This window comes from Podarcis liolepis (assembly GCF_965112155.1).
Source record: "Podarcis liolepis genome assembly, chromosome: 8".
In the NCBI taxonomy this organism is placed as follows: domain Eukaryota; kingdom Metazoa; phylum Chordata; class Lepidosauria; order Squamata; family Lacertidae; genus Podarcis; species Podarcis liolepis.
In genome coordinates, this window is record NC_139560.1 from 61,394,653 (window position 1) to 61,415,126 (window position 20,474).

At 41.5% G+C, this 20,474-nt stretch overlaps 2 protein-coding genes across 3 annotated transcripts in view; one reads left to right on the forward strand and one right to left on the reverse strand.

Moving 5' to 3' along the window:
- Positions 1-1,553, reverse strand: part of ATXN1 (ataxin 1) — a 300,198-nt gene extending 298,645 nt beyond the window's left edge. Inside the window, exon 1 of the mRNA XM_083519227.1 lies at positions 1,396-1,553. The gene's annotated coding sequence lies outside the window, so the exon portion shown is untranslated. The remainder of the gene's footprint in view (positions 1-1,395) is intronic.
- On the forward strand, positions 1,550-20,121 carry RBM24 (RNA binding motif protein 24). Of its 2 annotated transcripts, none has more exons than XM_083519740.1 (4): positions 1,550-2,290; positions 3,178-3,301; positions 6,455-6,509; positions 17,529-20,121. In XM_083519740.1, the coding sequence occupies exons 1-4, from the start codon at positions 2,123-2,125 to the stop codon at positions 17,869-17,871; spliced, it is 690 nt and encodes a 229-aa protein (XP_083375866.1). In that variant the 5' UTR covers positions 1,550-2,122; the 3' UTR covers positions 17,872-20,121. The 2 variants fall into 2 exon arrangements, with proteins under 2 accessions (XP_083375866.1, XP_083375867.1); XM_083519741.1 differs by lacking the exon at positions 1,550-2,290 and adding an exon at positions 2,568-2,697.
- The last annotated feature ends 353 nt before the right edge of the window (positions 20,122-20,474 follow it).

Genomic DNA, 20,474 nt, shown 5'->3' on the forward strand with positions numbered 1-20,474 from the left:
GATCACACAAACTTAGTCCACATTCTGTTCGCACGGTGGCCAGCTTGGTGACTATGAGTAACCCACAAGCAGGTCCCAAGGGCAATAGCTCTCTTCTGTTAATGTGTAACTTGGCAACTGGTGTTCTGTCAAACATCTGGAGCAATAAGGGAGGATTAGGCTTGCGGTACCTAATTTATGCTGCTGTGGCTCCCAGAGGAAAAGTGGATTTGGGAAAGCAAGCAGATGAGATGAATCCTCCTTCCACCAACAGCCAGGACCTTTGTCCGCTTGCAAATCTATACCACCCCAGTGCTGTAGTGGAGCAGGGACAAAGTGTCATCATATTGGCACACCAGGGGAAATGATGTCACTTCCTATTTACAATCCTCTGCATGCCAAATAAGCTCTCCATGGAGCAAAATCCACACAATGTGGTCAGGAAAAGGCAGATTAACTTGCATACCTGCCTAAGAGTTAAATGCCACTTTCAGTTGGAAGAAGTATTGAGTCTTCTATAATTCTTCATGAGGATGAATGTGAACCAGTGAAGGGAGAGCAAAGGCTAAGAAAAAAGCAAGCTTGGTACTAAAGGCATCATGTCTGCATCGGCCAAAAATTCGTTTATGTTGCCATCTTATGAAGGGTATGCCTATGGAGGCTTTGGCTGCACATCTGAATCAAATTGAATGAAATATTGAGAATTCCCAGGAAACCCCACCCCACACAATTAATCAAAAGCCGTGGCACCCGCACACCATTTGAGTGGCAATAACCATCAACTTGGAGGGGGGTGACGTCCTCAAATATTTTATTGGGGGTGGTCGCTGAAGGGCCATCGGCCCCTAGGAGGTGGCTCCTATGATTTGAGTCCACTATGGTCCTAACCATGGGCACAGCCATGGGGGGGCAGGCCTTTTGTTGCGGGGCAGAACCTCAGTTTGCTATGGGTTTCTATTGATTTAGGGGGGCAGCTGCCTCTCCCTGCCCCCCCCCCTTGGCTACGCGCATGGTCCTAACTCTCAAGAGGCGGCAGGCCACGCTCTCTCGGCAGCCCCACGGATCCCCATCCTCCACCCGCGAAGAAAATAAAGAATACTGCCCTAGGAGAGGCGTTGGGCACCAGCCTCTTCTGCCTGTTTGCTCTCGCTCTCCAGTCTCTGGGCGGAGGAAGCTTGGGAAGCCACGAGCTGCTTTGTCTGAGGGGCGAAGGAGATGCACCCTCTCCCCCAACCCGCCCCGTGGGGCTACTTCGCTACCCCCATAACCTAGAACCATAATCTAGAACCACCTGACGCAGCCCGCCAGCGGGAAAAGAAAGAGCAAGCGGGGCTGCGTGGAGAGCTTCGGTTTCGGTGCGCAGTGGCGCCAAAGTGAGCAGCAGTGCGCGCTGAGGGAATTTCTCCCCGTCCGCACCTGAGAGGCGCTTTCGGTTCTACTCCGCCTCTCGCGCTCGGCTGACCAGAGCGGGGCGAGGGAGGGAGGGAGGCGCGTGTGCGCGCAGAGGCCGAGGCCACCTTCCAGCGCGCACGTGGATCCTCCTCCTCCAGGCTCGCTTCTCTTGAGGCGCGCACACAGACGCGCGCGCGCGCGCACAGACACAGCAGCAGCTGTTCCTTTCCAACGGCCGGGTGGCAGCGGCGCGCCGAGGAAGCGGCCAATAGCCGGGCCGGCCCCGCCCGGCTCCCCGCCCCGCTTTGCTGGAGGGAGGGCGGAGCAGCGGGAGTTGGGGAGGTCGCGCCTGGCGGCTTTTTAGAGGAAAGCCAAAGGCGGCGGGAGGCAGCAGAGTCGCCTGCGGCTGGGCCCTGGTGCTTTCCCTTGCTCTGGCTGCTGTGGTCGCTGCCGCCTCCTTCTCCGCCTCCTCGTGAACAGCGTCTACCTCAAGGCAGCTCCCGACGCCTCCTGCCTACCTGAAGGGCAAGGAAAGAGCTGACAAGCCAGAGAAATATAAAACAGGGCAGCCTCTGCGGAAGGTGGGAGAAGTTGGCTGGAAGTGAGCGGCACGCGCAAAGCCCACCCAACTCGCCGCGGAGTCTTTCCCCTCCTCCTTTTTTGTACTTTTCCTTTCTTTTCCGCCACCGCCACCAGCAGCCCTCGCTTGCGCGGGGCTTGTAGCTAGAGGAGAGCGGCATCTTTTTGGAAGATGCACACGACGCAGAAAGATACCACGTACACCAAGATCTTCGTCGGGGGTCTCCCCTACCACACCACGGACTCCAGCCTCCGCAAGTACTTCGAGGTGTTCGGGGAGATCGAGGAAGCCGTGGTCATCACCGACAGGCAGACGGGCAAATCCCGGGGATACGGATTTGTAAGTGCGAAGGGTGCGGGGATGGGTGGATCGTGTAACGTGTGGATGTGCGGGCGCGCCTGGAGAGCGGCTAACGCAGCTACCTAAACCCAACTGGCAGGAGGCGGGGGGTGGGAAAGAGGGAAAGGGAGACACTCGGCGATATTTTTGGATCTCGTGTTGTCGTCCTCTAAAAAAAATTAAAAAGCGTGGAGGAGGAGGGGAAGCGTGATCGTCAGGCGACTGGGATGGGTAGAGCAGGTGAGCCAACTGAACTTCCTGGAAGTTCAGTAAAACTTGTTGTGAGCAACGGATTGGAAAAGCAGCTGGCTGATAGGCGCAATAAATACTGACATGAACTACGAGGTGTCTCCTTTTCCCTTGTCGACGGGATTGTGTATTTTGACCACCTCTTTCTTTTCTAGAGGGTAACGAAAGGAAAGGAAAGGAAACCCTGGGGTGGGGGGGGAAGCTGTGTGCTGTGCCCTTCAGATGAGATTTGCATCATAACTTGCATATGAAAAGTTGCTAGTGAAATTTTGGCATCCGATGGAGCCAGCTGGTTACAGGCTGATATGACACGTTCGTATTTTTATCTGCTGCAGCACATGCTACTGTGTCAGTGGGTGTTCGGTGCCTGCAAAATTCCAACTCCGTGCTCTGGGAAATGGCAAACGCTTCAAATATAGCCTGATTTTTGTGCGAGAGTAATTTGACAAAAAACCACAAAAAAACCCCACAACAAACCTAAAGTTGCTGTGTTGTTATAGTAGTAGCGTTTTCATTTGGGTAAGTTCGGAGAGAGCCTCTTGGAAACGGTGTTCCATTTCACATTGCACCAGCTTACTGTACTATATGAGTCGTGTCAAATACATGAGTTCTGATATCCCGCGCTGTTTATTGTCAAGGTAACCATGGCTGACAGAGCTGCTGCTGAAAGGGCCTGCAAAGATCCTAACCCAATCATTGATGGCAGAAAGGCTAATGTGAACCTAGCGTACCTAGGAGCAAAACCGAGGATAATGCAGCCAGGTAAGAACAGTCTCTGTCCTCCCTACCTGGCTTCTTATCAGCCGAGCAGAGAATGAAAACTTATAACCATATCATATTTCAGTGAAGCTACTTCAGAATGAATAGCTTGAGGATTGGGGCCCGATTCCTGGAAGGAGCACAATTCTTAAAGTGCCCTAAAGTCTGCCTCTCATGCTGGCCAAGACATGTTAAAGATAGCTTGTGCCAAATGTTGTGCTAACGCACAACTACTAAACTTGATATGATATGAGGATGGAAGATGCAGTAACACAAATATGAATGCTGAATTTGTCAGAGTGACAGTACTGCCCTTTGAGCATAAAACCATGGGGTCTCCTATGAGTGTTTGTGGTGGGAGGCATAAGATACTTCCATGAGGGTTATATACTGAAGCTGTGGAAGTAATCCACTACTTCCAGAAGCTGTGCTGTGGTGGGGCTTATTCTCCTGTGAGTGTACACACAAAACAGACAAACACACTTCACTATCTGAGAGAAAAATGGAAAGGGGGGGCTTTGCTTGGTAAAATATTTTTTAATATCCTTTTGTCTGGATCTGCAAGTCATTGTGCACATCAGTTGTGTTTACAGGGAGCCTTACACATTCCCTCACAAAACAAATGTTTTGGTAAGAAGTTTCCCAGAAATAGGGGTATGAGTTCAGAAACCACAGCCTTGAAGTATAATTTGTATATGTGCTGAAAATGTGCATTATTGGCATTTTCCTCATATTAAAAACTTGCACCTTGGTCCTGTGTAAGCTTACTTGTAGTTAGGTCTCACGGATGCCTTGTTTCCCAAATAAATGTGCGTAGGATTATAGCCTTTATGCACATAAATAGTAGATACATAGGGCTAGGTACACACTCGATATTTTTCTGCTTGTTTCGAGTGGTACATTACTTAAATGAATGTCCTCCTTTGGAAACTTTAAGCAAATTAAAACAGTGGCACCATTGTTTATTGGAGATGAATTCTGCTATTTTATATGAATATAAATTTCTGGGTCTGAAACCTGTTTCCAAGAGGACATCCTGGAGGCTTACTTGCACAATGTGCTCCTGTAATGTTGGACATATATAAATTTAACAAATTTTTTTTTTTGAAATAGTGCAAATGTGCACCTGCTACATAGTGCAACAGGGTGACCGCATTGGCAGTTAACATAATCACTTGCTGCCATCTTTGGCAGATGGCTGCCAACTTCTTTGTCCAGTCTAAGCAGAAGTGACCACCTGGAATGGCTTCCAATTATTTGTGAGGCCAGATTCCCGTTTTGCATTTACAGAAACATACTTTCCCATGTCGATAAGAAAAACCAGAGTGTATTATGGGCTTCATGGTCTTGCTGAACTCAGTTTTGGTATTCATGGGATAAAAAGCTACTTGGTTTTGTTTTTTCAGTAAAGGTTGGGGATAACGTGGGCTGAATCTGAGCTACAGTTTAACCTTGGAAGCTGTCCTTAGTACGTACCAGAGCTCAGCCTTCGAATGTGTGCATAATATTTTTTTACAGTCAGCCGCCACACATCTCCATATGTGGAATTAGTGCAACGGGTTCCAGCATAATGCTTCTGATTTTAGAAGTTAAAGGCTGGAGATTTTTATTTAGGGCTATTAAGGGAATGTGAACAATTGGCATAGTAACTACCAGGGTTCCTAAAATCCAATGGCTGAGCTTCAACAGAATTTCACGCTCCCTCTAACCCACCAGTCTATTCTTACAAACCTCTTCCACTGCAAGCATTAAGGATTGTTTTATCCCATTGTCCCAAACACCTCCATTTTAACCATTCTATTACTGCCAGTGGGTCCTTGATAGTGGAATTGTGTAGAAATCATTCTGAACTAATCTGTTAACAAGGTGGCTAACATGGTTGTAATGTTACAGTAACTCCTTATTTATCTGAGGTACCAAGCAACTGCTTTTTGTTTTGGATTACTGTATCTTACTTACACATTGGAATCCATAGGAAATATCCTATAACTCTTAACAGGACTGTATGTGAGCCTCCGTTGCTTCTCTGCAGTGCCTCAGTTCAGACATCATGCTAAACCATGCAATTGTCTGGTAAACCAGAGGTGGAAACCTCAATCTGAAGTGGGTTTGTGAAATGTAATTTTTACTAACTATGAATTGGCATAGTCTATAAATTGACATATCATAGTTGCTGCTGCCCTGTAGAATCAGCTTATAAAAGTGATTACTGAGAAGATGGTAAACACAGGCAGCCAAACGATTTGTTTAAATACTTGAGTAAACAGTGATTAATCAGACCAGCCCATTTCAGATATAACACTAAACCAACCGTTAGTACTGTGTGAATAGTAAGAAATGAGCCTCTGCCTCTGCACTCCCTTCTCATCTGGTATGGCCACAGGCAGGAGATTGAAAGCCTCCATGTCATGTTTGAGCAGAAGGGAGGCTCAGCTTCTGTACTCCCTTCTCAGTTTATTGCTATGTCCAAACTCAAAAAGGGGGTGGGGCTCAGGTTAGTTTGTAACTAATCAAGCCAGGATCAAACCAGCTTGGTGCAGTGAATCGTGGTTAGGAGATCAGGAGTGTGCAACTGACTTGCAAGTTCCCCCCTCACTCTTGCCAGAATGCCTCTCACTTCCATGGTTCGTTTTAACAGTGTGACGTTATCTCTGCATCAGCACTGTCTGAATTATCTTGATTAGTGTTGACCATAGGGTTAGTGCCAGTGCAGGTATTTAACCCTGTACCATGGTTAACTCAAACCATCAATGGCAAATTGAAATTCGTACAGGAGAGGGGCATGCATCCAAGTTTAGAAGATGGTGAATGTTACGTCTGCTCCAGGTTACAGCAGTTTGCCAGAAGTAATAGCTCATTAATTCTACATTATAATGCTCAAGAGAGAAATACTTTCGTACTCTATAAAGCTGATCTTACCAAGGTATTCAAACCATATGGCATTAGATCACATTTTTTGTCTGATTTGTTCACCTAAAATCAGTACTGCACAGTTTATTAAGACAGTGACCTGAGAGTTACTTCTGAGTATACATGAGTAGGCTTATGCTGTGACATATTCCTCTTCACTGAGAAGGATCGCAGGGTGGTTATTAGAATTTTCACGTGAAGTAAATGCAATGCTCACCTAGAGAATGTGATGTGTTTTGTTCTTAGGTTTTGCCTTTGGCGTTCAGCAGCTCCACCCAGCATTAATACAGAGGCCTTTTGGGTAAGTCTGCCTTAAGTTCATATTTGGGGGTGGGAACAATATAGCGTGTACGTCTTAACGTGACCGTTGGAAATAAAATTATATTTTTCAAATTTCCAGATTTAAAATGCCATCACTTCATTGATAATTCTCTAAATAAATACTATATCCGAGTCAAGTGGTGTAAGATGCATGCCAGCCTTGCACTCAAGCAGCCCCTATGCTCGTAAGATCATGTGGTAAACAAGGTGTGCCTTTTAATAAGCCACTGTGCCCCATTCAGTATTTTTCTTCAGGTTGACTCAATGTTATTTATCTCTTTCTAATCTGACAGGGATCGTTTACAGTTAAGATAACTGATGAGAAGGATATGATGATAAGAGGTGGAATAGTTCTGTTTGGAATTAAACTCTGTAACCAGTAGACTCAAACACACAAACCAAGCTAAAATGGTGATTAACGATGCATGTATGTTTTTTTTCTATATAGTCAATAGATATCCGTGTGCTTTTTTATTTATTTATTACAGTAATGAAGTGGTGTTGATAGCTAAACTGTGTGCTTTTATTTATTGAGAGAGCTGTAGTGAAAGTTTTTTGGTGGTCTTTTCATTTTGGTTATGTGGAGAAGTGTTGACTTTGCCATGGGGAGCGAAGGGAGTTTTTTTCCTCTCTTGCTTTCAAGCTGTAGCCTGTGACTTCTTTTTTTATATTTATTTTTTAACCGTACTTTGTAGTGAGTGCTAAATTTGTGTGGTTTCTTTTATGATTTCTTTTTTTAAAAAAAAGAAAAATCAACATTGCTTGCATGTTACAGTTTTGGTTTTGTTCCTTGGGAAGGGTTTGGAGCTCCCTGTATTAACAATGTGCGTCCACATGCACTTTCCCATTAGATAATACATATATATATATTTAGCCTTCCGCAGATTTACTTAAACATATGCTATTCCTAAAGTTGCTGTGCATTTTTATTCTACAATTAAGCATCAAAGTTGGAGGTGACATCTGCTTGCTTGAGTGTCTTGTACGCTGTCTCCTCTTTGATTAATGTTGAGTAAGGCCCGTGACAAAAAGTTAGTTGAATACTTAGCAAGGAAAGGAAGGGGGATAAACTTTAAGCACGCATGCTTATTTGAGAATAGTTTTGAAACACTATATATCTTGAAATGAGACATTAGCAACCACGTTACTGACTGTCTAAACCAAGTCCAAAGTATATATTACATTTATTTAATGAAATTTATACTCCACTTTATTGTAATAAAAACCTCCGAAGTGGGTTGCAAAAAGGTAAAATCAGGAAAAAGCTCCAATACATTAAAACATATAAGATGCTAAAATGCTAAAACAGATTAAAATTCACACCAGCATTTCCAAGCATCTGGGTAGGCTTGTCTAAACAAGAATGTTTTTGGCAGGCGATGAAAAGAATACAGGGAAAGTTTTCCTGCTTGATATCAACAGGCAGGAAGTTCCGAAGAGTAGGTACTGCCACACTAAATGATTGAGTTCTTACAAAGGTGGAGCAAGTATTTTGTGGCACCTGTAGTGGCAAATAACATTCTCCTGGCATTTTATTAAACCAAGAACAGAGCCCAAGAGCCTGCAAGTTTATGGAGCAGAGCTGGGCAGGATTTTAACCCTTTCCTCTCTCACTGCAGTCTCAATTAAAATGTCCCTCCTGTAGAAGATGCCTTCATTGGCGTCAATGGAAGCTTCCCCACAAACGGTGGGGTTGTTTAATCAAGAACGCAGCATGGGAGGAAAGGGTAACACACCCCTCCTGCATGCTCTTATCCTGATCACCCCCAGCTGCTATTTACATTTTTAAAAACTGGAAATGTTAAGCACCCAGTTTGTTCTTTAGCTGGTCTATTAAGATGGTTGGGCTAGCAGACACCAGCTAAAGAGACTAACGTCACAGATCCTATACATGCATACTCAGAAAGGAATCCTACTGAGTTTAATGGGACTTACTTACCCATAGGTAAGTGTGTGTAGCCGGAGTGGGGAATGGAACCTAGCTAATGAATCAAATATTTAGATTCCCCCACCTGTAGAATTGAAATATTCTCATGGATTAGAGGTTATGGCAAGTCCTTCTGAAGTCTATTTCCAGGTGCTGTTTTAATCCCAATGGCGAACTCCTTAGCACAGCTGATGCTGGTAGGACTTACTATGACCACCAGTCAGCTGTCAGCGAGATCCGCTTGCACTGGAATAACTGGGAACTTTTCAAACAAGCTGGCAATTGTTCCTTGGTAGGCACCTCTGTCCTTACATGTCCTGTGATGCTGCATGTGACTGCACATGCAGTATGGTTTGGGGTAAAAGCTTTGAGGGACCTGTGCTGGACCTAGTTAGGCTCATAGGGCTTAGGTTCTCCACCCCTGATTGCAACCTAATTAAAGACCAATCCACAAACAATATATGTGAGGAAGATGCAAGTTGGATATTTCATCAACCGATATAAGGCTTGTTTAGCCAGCACATGCTTTTTTCCCCATGTAATTGTGTCCCATCCATTTCTTAAGAGGGTGGAGCAATTTCATGCAAACAGCATTTTGTTTTTATCGAGTCACTTGATGCCTTGGTAGTGTGTGTATTGGAGGGAAGACTTCTTCTGAATATTAGAGCTCCCCCATTCAACTGAAGTATCTGGAATGAACAAGGACATTCACCAGCACAAAAAAACTTAGCAATCAGATCACAATCGCAGTCAAAGTGACCAGTATATAAACTTAAACACGTGTAACTGGAATGCGTATTTGGAATATGCCCTAACACTCAATTTCTGAGATTGGCTACTTAGAAGTATCTGGATAGTTGCGATCCTGCTGATATTATGTCCCATCAAGGTCTGTGAGTATGCATGGATAGCATTGTGCTGTACCTAAAACAATTTCAAAGTAGCTTGTAGGGCTATATTGTAACTAAATGAATAAGAGTCTTATTTGACAGGTTGTGCATATGGTTGAGTTACACTTTAAAATAGATTGAATATGCAACACTGTATTTGAACCCAGGGTTTGCCAACATTTTTGGGCTCATGGGCACCTTTTTCTAACTGGAGAAACTGCCATGGGCACCAGACATACACATTAGCGAAGGACACATTGCTAGCCATTATATTGTCCGTAATAGAATGCTTCTTTCAAAACTAACTTCAGTGAGAAAAGGAACCTCTTGGACACCAGCAAAGGTCTCCCTCAGCACATGTATGCCTGTGCCACCACACTGAAACCCCTTGATTTAAACTTTTTAATTCATTTTTAAAAAGTGTGCTGTGTGTTTTATCACTTTTTCTGTGGTGTGCAAATCTGCAGGGTTGATTTTAAAAAGACTAAGCTGTTCATCAAAAGTCGCCATTAAGTAACTTCCTTCCAATGGTCACATAGATTTTCATTTGAAAACAGTGCAAATATATGAGGTGGTAGACGTGATGACTAGTGAGGAAATCAGACCCTAAGTGGGCATTTTGAAATGCTTTTTACTGTTTTACTAGGTAAGGTTTTAGTAGGTAAAGGACCCCTGGATGGTTAAGTCCCATTAAAGGTGACTATGGGGTGCAGCGCTCATCTCTACTTTCAGGCCAAGGAAGCCAGCGTTTGTCCACAAACAGCTTTCTGGGTCATGTGGCCAGCATGACTAAACTGCTTCTGGCACAGTGATGAGTGCGAGAGCGCATGGAAGCACCGTTTACCTTCCCTCCGGAGTAGTACCTATTTAAGTACTTGCACTGGTGTGCTTTTGAACAGCTAGGTTGGCAGAAGCTGGGACCAAGCAAGGGGAGCTCACCCTATTGCACAAACTCGAACTGCTGACCTTCTGAGCAGAAAGCCAAAGAGGCTCAGTGGTTTAGACCACAGTGCCATCCGCTCCCTTCCACTGTTTTGGTATGGATGTATAGTATAGTAGTATAGTAATATTCCCCCCCCCCCTTTGGTATTTTACTTTTGGAGGGGGAAAAACACCTCAGAATTCCTTTGTTTTTGAATAGCATTTTTTGCCTATTGTTGCATTAATAGGTAAATGTCTTAACATTTTATGTAAAGGTCATAGTGGCTGTCCCTACTAATTTGTAATAAAAGTTTTCTTTCCTGATATTCTGCCATTTCCAGAATGCAGGCCATTGGTACTAATAGAAAAGTGAGTGCCTGCTGTATTTTGTCCTCAGCTACTGTTAGTCGGATGCAGTGTAATTTAATAGGGTTTAAGCATAGTGAGAGAACCTGGTTATGCTTCCATAACATTGCTTCCCTATAAAACCAGAACTCAGTGCCTTCTGGACTGTCAGTTTCTTCTCCTCCAACTGGTTGTGTTTAGTTCAAAAACATTTGCTTAAATAATTTCTTGGAAATCTTAGTATAACTAGAGTGTTGATTTTGTTCATGTAAATTTTGGTACTTGAAACTCATTTTTAATATAATGCATGATGATCTAGTGATGGCCAGTTTTGAAGTTTTTACTGCCCGTATTTCGTATGATCCATTGTTATTGCCACCATAATTAGTTGGTGCTATTTATATATATGCAGCCTCTTCTGGGATTTTTTTTTTTTACAGTACAGTAGTTGTAGACAGCAACCCATGCCCCTGGGAAACAGAACACAAATGGTTTTATTGGGACCCCAAGCTAAATTCAAATGTTTCTCTGGGTAGTACAATGTCCCATAGCGAAGCCATGTGTATTGTGTCAGAAAAAGAGCACTTAGGTTTGCTTCCATGGACCAATTTTTGTTTGAAAAAGCCACAGGACATTTTGTATGTGTGTCGCAAAAAAAGAACATAGTCCCAGACAAAAAATAGGGTTAAAAAAAAATCAAATATCTTGGAATATTTTCTTTGTCCTAGGCTCTTTTTTGTTTTCAAAAATAAACCTCTGTCTAGGCGTTGCTGCATCACTGGTTCATTTCTTGTTAGAAAATGTTTATGCACACCTTACATTGGCTGCGACAAATAAGCACTCTGTGTGTAAAATTCAGTTGGTTTTCTTGAGATTTATTTTTATCCCAGGCAAAAATAAAGAACAAAAGTGCTAAATTAGGAGATGCCTAACCTGTTGCTCTCCAGGCATTGTTCACTACAACTCCCTGAGTATTGGCCATGCTATTTGTGGCTGATGGCACTTGGGGGTCCAACAACACCTGAGGTTCCCAAGTTAGGCAACCCTACTCTAAATGGAAAGTGGCTGAACTGTGGGGACATTATTTGTTACCTGCACAGTTGTAATGTCCTACATTGTAGGCAGTGCTTTTTTTCTAGAAAAATAGGTTGCCGGTACTCACCATGAAGTTGTTACTGTAAGTGCCACACTTTTTAACAACAAAAAGAGGCTCCAGTACTGCATGCCGCTGAGTACTCCCTGAAAAAAGCACTGAAAAAAGCACGGATTGAAATGAAAAATGTACCAGGAGTGCAATTTTACCCCAAAAGGTTTGGGCTATGGGAAAAGAGTGGCCCTATGGCTCATTGTACCCACTGCAAACCTCATTGTGTGCCTCCTAAAAACATTCCTTTCTGTTTATTTGGTCTACAGACCATAAAGAATAGTTACAACTATGGTGTCAAGCCAACCACAGCAGAGAAAAAACACTGTACATGCACACAAATTGTACCGTGATACCTCAGTTTTCGAACGTAATCTGTTCCGGAAGACCGTTTGAGTTCCGAAATGTTGAAAAACAGAAAACTCAGTACGGAATCCTCAAAATGGAAAGCTCAATACAGAAGCCGTGCTTCATGTTCAACTTCCGAAGCAAGTTAGAAAACGAGAGTGTTTACTTCCAGTTTTACAGCATTTGAAAACCAAAATGTTCGTCAACAGAGACATTCAAAAACTGAGGTACTACTGTACAAACGTTTAACAGAATACCTGAACAATCAGAAATACTTTTAAAAAGCAATTTTGACTTTGGATACAGTGAGGAACTTGGCTATATTATCTAAAATATTGGAGTTGGAGTCTGCCATTAAAATTGAAACATAAAATTAAACTTTATTCCCCAAGTATAGAGAAAATATTGGTGAGACTTGTATCCATCACGTTGCTTGTAACCATCCTATCAGCACAAGGATTTCCACTTGTGCAGCAGGACGCCTCCCACTCCATGGGTCCTTATAAAAATTGCAGTGTGGATAGGAGAATATGGGTAACTTTTTGACTGAAACGCTTTTGCAAGGGCAAACTTTCAAATGCCAAAGTAACCTAGTAAATCAATCTTCCGTAATAGCTGATAGCAAAGCATTGAACCCACCCATTGAAAATGATTTCCTGTATCTTGGAATATTTAATGTTGAGAAATAGCGGGCCTTAGACTTAAAAGATATAGTGGTAAGCAAATCCCATTTGCCAGAGCTAATATATTTTGCAAGTTAAGATCTGGAAGTCTCTGTTTAATGCTGCTGTTTGCTTTTTCTAACTTTCTGAATACTTGTGCTATCTTCAATTTAAAAGAAGGTGGAAAGGACACTGGGCCAACCAATTTATGTTTTATTATTTCCTGGAATGTCTGTAAGGGTAACATAACAATTCGAGCTTCTGTGTTACATGCAGCTGCTGGGGAAAGGGCCTGTTTTTCTTACCTATGTTTTACCTGGTGTGCAGTCCTATGCGGGTCTACTCAGAAGTAAGCCCTGTTTAGTTCAGTGTAGTTTACTCCCAGGTAAATGTGTGTAGGTGTGCAGCTTATAAAAACATACATGTATGTATGTTTTTATCAGTAATGAAATGCTTTTGAATTCAAGGCTTGATATCGGTGGTGAAATGTTTGTGCTTTTATGAATGACTATCAGTGACTTACCAGAAAACTCTAATTCTTTTGTTTTTTATATACATTTGTCTAAGGCTTTATGTGCTTCTATTGAAAATGCTTCCATTGTGATCAATAGGGACAAAATAGGGCTTAATATAAGCTAAGTTTTTTTAAAAAAAGTGGATGTGAGTTTCCACAAAGCTTCCTTTACCAGTTTTAAGCAATTATACTGAGTGCAGTTGGGGGCTTGGAATGAATAACATGTGATCAAATATAGTATTGTGAGTAAAACGTCTGATTTAATGGGCACCTATGAATTGTTGAATGAAACCATTCAAAAATATTGTGCAAGTTATACAATATCTTTCGCAGTAATTAAAGTTTGTGATTAGAGGGTTAGATTCAAAGGACTATTTTGAAGGTTTAAGGGGACACCTGTGATATAATAAGGCTATTCCTGCTTCAGCCCTGAATGAAACTTGTTGTTGTTTAGTCATTTAGTCATGTCCGACTCTTCATGACCCCATGGACCAGAGCACGCCAGGCACTCCTGTCTTCCACTGCCTCCCACAGTTTGGTCAGACTCATGTTCGTAGATTCGAGAACACTGTCCACCCATCTCGTCCTTTGTCGTCCCCTTCTCCTTGTGCCCTCAGTCTTTCCCAACATCAGGGTCTTTCCCAGGGAGTCTTCTCTTCTCATGATGTGGCCAAAGTACTGGAGCCTCAGCTTCAGGATCTGTCCTTCCAGTGAGCACTCAGGGCTGATTTCCTTAAGAATGGATACATTTGATCTTCTTGCAGTCCATGGGACTCTCAAGAGTCTCCTCCAGCACCATAATTCAAAAGCATCAATTCTTTGGGGATCAGCCTTCTTTATGAAACATGTTAGCTACCTCATTAATAATCTGGGTACAAAACAAAAACGTAGGCTATTAAATTTTGATAAAAACTGTTTTGTGGCAGATGTATTTATGTTTTCTAAATTATATTTCCATTTTCAGTGTCTTGTATGCTCTATACAGACTTGTCCACAATATTATATGATACAAGTTATTAGGTTAATATTTACCACAAAATTATTGCTTCGATTGGTTACCAAGTTTATTCAGCAGCAGTTACTTCTGAGTAAATCTGCATAGACTCAGACAACTCATAGGGAACCCAAAGCACGCTTGCTTAAAAGCAAACCACTGAAAAAAGTTTCTGGGTTTGTGGCCCGATCCTATGCATATTTCCTCAAAAGCTAGTCTTACTGTATTCAGCAAGGCTTACTCCTCCTAAGCAAGCATATTACAGTCATAGGAAGAGGTTTGTGGTATTAATGCTTATTTCTGGTACACCAAATGCTTGTTTTTAGTACATCAGAGTAAAACTATCTCCTTTCAGTGAAGAAATCTAGAACAGTTTCAGTTGTTCCTACCAATATATGCCAAACAATAAGTTCAAAATAACACTCCTAAAGCCACTGAATAAAGATGCCTCTGCAGCATAATGGGGAACTGCTCTTTAACCTTTTGACCTTGCTGAGCATAAAAGGAGCTAGCGTTTCAGTATCATGACAATCTCTGCATGCTGGCCTTTCCAACAGATGGAAGTTTACTTTGGCCTTATAAAGTCATTTTGCTCAGCTGGAAGCCCTTGTCGCATGACAGATGATCAAAAATAGACCCACTGCAGCTTGTCCTGTCAATCACCACGTGCAAAATGGCATAATAGTGGGGCGCCTGCAAGGAGTTCATGCATATTGTAAACCAAGAGGTTCTAAAGGGATAGTGTTTCATAATTCTCCACCTGTTAGTTGCTTGGCTTTAAAAGAAACAAATCACAAGAGCTTAAGTAGGAGTACATTCATTTATGCGTCTCCCTCCTTTAACAAGGATACAGGAGCCAGGATGACTGTGCTTCTGTTGACATGGAGAGAAAGATAGAGGGTGGTTTGTTAGTTAGTTTTAGTTTTGTTCTCTTTTCAACCAATATTATAAACTGAACTTCACATGATTGCTAAAGACCGTCTTCTCTGTTAGATTTGACAGAAGCAAACCTCAGGAATAATCTGTGTTTAAGCAAACAGTATAAGCAAATCATCTTTTTGTGTAGCTTAAAAACATTGCAACAAGAATACAAAGTTATTATTTAGATGGGCCTTAGATACACAGAAGGTTCGGGCAAGTGGATTCAACGTAAAAACTGATGAATCGCTATCACCATTAAAAAATAAATAAATCTGTAAAGGTCATTGATTAAGATTCAGTTTTGTTGCTCTGTTCTCATCTGTTTCTCCATGTATCACTAACACTTTGCAGTTCTCCCATCACGGACAGTGGGAGATTGATGATGTAAATATATTTTTTTCTTAGTTAAACTTTTAACATTTCAATGCTTGAGGTGCAGGCATTGAAGGGGGAGTGATTAGTTGCTAAACAGGCAAATTTTCGCTTTTAAGATAGTGGGGGAAAACACTTTTCGAAGTTGGCCGCATTCTTCAGCTGAAAATATTTTCTTTCTCGGCAACTTTAAATGAAAGTAATTTTTATTTAAACATATTCTCATTAATCTTAACTATATTTATATAGGGTGACCAGGTGGAGCTGACTTGTGCAACAGCTGGAAAGGAAATCTTTTGACATTGCATGAGACATTGAAAGCTTTTATTCTGCATCTAGAGCTGTGTGTGTGTGTCTGCTGGATCTCCTTAGAGTTGCACTTCATGTGAATAGAAGGGTTCCCCCACCCCCATACAGTTTCAGTTACAGGTCAAAACTTTGAAGGTGGTACTATTAATGTAAAAATAATACATTTTGGGTTTCCTGTGATATGAAGGATCCCTGTGTCTATTTTTTATAACAGGTGGAGAACTGAGAGCTGGGTTGCTAGTGGCTAAGGAATGTGAATTGAAGAGTCCATCTTTCAAATCTCAGCGATATATTTCCTTTGGAGTCTTAGGGAAATAATTGCTTCAGTTTCAGCCATACGTCCACAATAACATTGATCTGCCTTGCAGTGGTCTTGTAAGCATTACTGAGATGATACATGAAGCATGTTGCGTACTCAGTATGCTATGTAAATGCTGTATTTTTTAGTGTGGCAGCATTGCTAAAAATATCAACATTATAGAATTATGGAAGAGACTCCGAGGGTCATCCAGTCATCCAGTCCAACCCCCTGACTGTACTACTGAGCACGCGCGCACACAAGAAGTAACACTTCACAATATGGAGGATAATAAATAATGTATTTTAAAACGGTGAGGCTGTTCCTCACAATATTATTTTTTTCTGCTTTTGTTAAACACTAGATCTTCCTGAATATAATCCTGCCCCTACCCATTCCAAAGCATTGTCTTGTATAGAAATAAACAAGCTGGCACAAAGCAGAACACCAGTGGCCAGATTTGTCACAACAGGTTTGACTCTCATGGCCTTAACCTCTCCAAAGTGTGGTGCACATTTGCCTAGGGACCACTGTTGTGTATTTTAATGGCATCTATGTAGCTTCCCCTCAATGGCCTCTTGTGACGGAGTGAATTGCACTATAGTTCCGTTTGAAAAGTGTGATTCTTGCTGTGTTTACCACACTTGTGAACTTCTATTTAAACTCCTTTGTCGCCTGTGTTGTTGGTTTTTTTTGTTTTGTTTTTTGTTTTAATAAGGGTGACTGAGGTTGCAGAGAAATTAATGTGTGCTGAGTCTGCATAGCAATTCAAGTAGGGTTGCCACGATACAAAATGATTATTTCCTCAGATCCATTTAAATGACTACAGGAAACGTGCAATGTAAAACTAAATATGTAACATAACTACAAAAAACACACACACCTGATAATACAGTTCATGGAGCTAAGAATTTTATAAATGCTCACTAGCTTTGCTTAGCAAATATTGGGGTGGGGTGGGGGGAACCTGTCACTTCCCATTGAATTTAAAACCCTGTGTTCTCCAGTCTCATAGCTAGAAATCTCATTTATTCCTTCTTTTAATAGATGTCCTACACATCTCAAGGTCCCTCTAAGTATTTAAAGTTATTAGTAACATGTTTCATAGTACTTAATATCAGCTGCTGTTAAATCGGCACTAACACTGTGACACTATGGTGGTGATTATGTTCTGATTTTAGTAAGACCTTTCCCTTTCGGCTCTTGCTTAGACGATCAATTTGTCCATCGAAATTGGTTATTGTGGCAACCCTATGCGTATAACAACAACTAAATTTGAGTTTGTTTTTAAGTTCTGAAACTGGGAGTAAGATTGACTTGTGAGATCTAACTTTCGTCTTCTGTCTTTCAACAGGATCCCTGCTCATTATGTATATCCACAAGCTTTTGTGCAGCCAGGAGTAGTCATTCCACATGTCCAGCCTACAGCAGCTGCTGCCTCCACCACACCTTACCTTGACTACACTGGAGCCGCATATGCTCAATATTCAGCTGCAGCAGCAGCTGCTGCCGCTGCAGCCTATGACCAGTATCCCTACGCAGCATCCCCAGCTGCTGCAGGATATGTCACAGCCGGGGGTTATGGCTATGCAGTCCAGCAACCAATCACTGCAGCGGCACCTGGGACAGCTGCAGCAGCTGCTGCTGCTTTCGGCCAATACCAGCCACAACAGCTGCAAACAGACCGTATGCAATAGCGGATGGACTTGTGAAGAAAGTTCTGTTTCTTACTCTTCCTATCTTTTTACCTTCAAGCCTTCCAGTAGAAATAGTTACAAAAAGAGGCAATTAACCTTAACCAATCCAGCTTTAAGGAAAGCTGCAATGCAATAGTGTATTACTACAAAAACAGATTCCGCTGTCTTTGTACAGCATGCATCCATATCATGGGTGGTATTGTGGGGTGGGTATCGTAATATCAGTCCAAGCATCATCCCTATCATGAAAGGATGGCAGAAGTAACAAAAAGAAGCTTATATTTAAAACAAAAAAACCAGTAAAAGATGCATTTTACATTATCAGGGAAAAAAGTCCAGGTGAGCAATATGTAGCCTGTATCAAGTTGAAGATGACTATTATTTAAATGTTGAAAGCACTGACTGTCATTACTACTTTTCATTATGGCCTACAGAACTTTGTTTGAATGAGTAAGAAAAATGCTTTCTGACGATCTCTTAATGGGCATCGAACAAACTAGGGAACGTGGCCTTTGGAGGGGGGTTGGGGGGAAAAGGTGGACAGGCACCAAAGTTATTTTCTCATCTGTCCTCTGTGTGAATGGGACTATGGAGCAAGTGATGTGGAATTAATGGGCGCAACAGCTGTACAGACAATCAATAACACAGACCGATCTGGAAAGAACACATCACTTGTGCTTGTTTGATGAGCTTGTCACATTCTAATCCCTCTCTCCATCCTGTTTCACTTTTAGGAAACTTTGACTGCTGGTGTCAGCTATTCTGATTCTGAAATAGGATCAGCTCTTTACTACAACAGCCTTCTCCTTTTATTTATTGTATCTATTCATGGCTTGCGAATAAAGGCAGGAAGAAATTTGCTGAATTTAAACCTTTAAGAACTGTGTTAAGGGAATTTTTATTTTATTTCTTGGAAATGATTTATATACAATTTAATACCTATTTAAAATATTTATTGGGAAAAAAGCATAGGTCTCTCATGAGACTGCTTGCTGAGATTGCAGTTCTTCAAGGGTTAATGCTAAGTGGGTTATATTGTGCCTTAATTGTAATGCTATTTAAAGATATATTTATTTTGAAAGTTGTACTATGCTGCACTCTAAAGAAAACAACTTTAGATGTGAAACTGTAAAATTATGTATTCATCTCATGGTATAAGTTATTTAGTAGGTTTAGCTATAGTATATGAAATATTAACCTAATCAACTAAAATGCTGACATGGGTTTATTTAAATTCTGCTAGTACTCTTTTTATAAGGGTACTTTCAATACTTTTTAAGGTTTTGATCTTAAAAATGCTAGTTTCATGCTTTTCCCACGATCACCTTAACCATAAACCTTTTTTCTTGGAAGAAAGCTCTTGATTTCAGTGGAACTTTCCCCCAAGAAATCAAGAAATCCTTTGTTTGGCAAAGGATTGGGTTATAAAGCTATAATACTCTACGCACTTGCTCAGGAGTAAGGCCCAAATAATGCATTACTGTTGTGCTGATAGGAACTGTTTCTGTGGTCTGGCCACGCACCTCACCAATAATGCCTGCAAATGGGAACCATGTAGATCAGGTGAGTGATGTGGGAATTGACCATGTGACTGTTACAATGTGATGGGTTCCTAATTATAGAAAGTGTTGGTAACACACAGGGCTGGGCAACACAGAAACAACTCCCGTGTCAGAGGGGTAATATGTAAATGGGACTAAGTCCCTTTCCTCTGAACTTAATGAGACTTAGTTCGAACTAGATAAATGGAATACTGAATCTGAAGCTCCATTTTTAGATGTGCTATGTGGAAATAAACTCCCATGAAATTATCCACATAGTGTGTTATGGGTAGGTTGTCAGAATTTCCTCCTAACAAAAAAGGGGTAGTTTTTTTCCACTTTTCATCTCTTCGTAGAACAACTTTTATTCCTTTGCTAGGAAGCGCTGCTTTACATTGTCCTGTGAAACTGCAATAACTTGCAATTTTTATTCTTGACCTAAAAAAGGAATTTAATATTTTACACTGTATTGGAAATCTTTTTATACTTGAACAATTTCGTACAAGGGAAGACAGGATAGCATTTTTATGGACTTTATCCAATGTCACTGGATTTATTTTAAGTATTTTGAGTACTAGCCAGTGTTATATAAGGTAGATAACATGACTCTCATGTGCATGTTATTTATTATGTATATTGCTTTATAATGTTTCAAATCTTCTAATCTATACACTTGTATTAAAAAAAATAAAAATATTGTTGAATCCAACCTATTTAGTCTTGCCAAAAAAAAAAGTTTCTTTCCATATCAAGATGCCTCTATGTGTTTTCTAAAGTTCCTTTAGAAGAGAAGAGCAAGTTCAGTGATTTCAAAGATGCACATCAAAAGACAACTGAAGCATTGCCTGGCTTGTTCAGTACTGTACAATACTGTGAATCTTAAGCTTTAAGGCTCAAGCGAGTACTGCTTCATACAATACATAATTAACTTGTGGAAATTATTATGCAGTCGCACCACACGCTAAAGGTAAAGGACCCCTGACAGTTAAGTCCAGTCGTGAACGACTCTGGGGTTGCAGCGCTCATCTCACTCTATAGGCCGAGGGGGCCGACGTTTGTCCG

Bases quoted from the DNA above. Each gene is read 5' to 3' on its own strand.
- RBM24 (XM_083519740.1), top strand. From the start codon at position 2,123: ATGCACACGACGCAGAAAGATACCACGTACACCAAGATCTTCGTCGGG. The intron at 2,291-3,177 runs GTAAGTGCGAAG...TTTATTGTCAAG, and splicing joins AATCCCGGGGATACGGATTT to GTAACCATGGCTGACAGAGC. The intron at 6,510-17,528 runs GTAAGTCTGCCT...GTCTTTCAACAG, and splicing joins TTAATACAGAGGCCTTTTGG to GATCCCTGCTCATTATGTAT.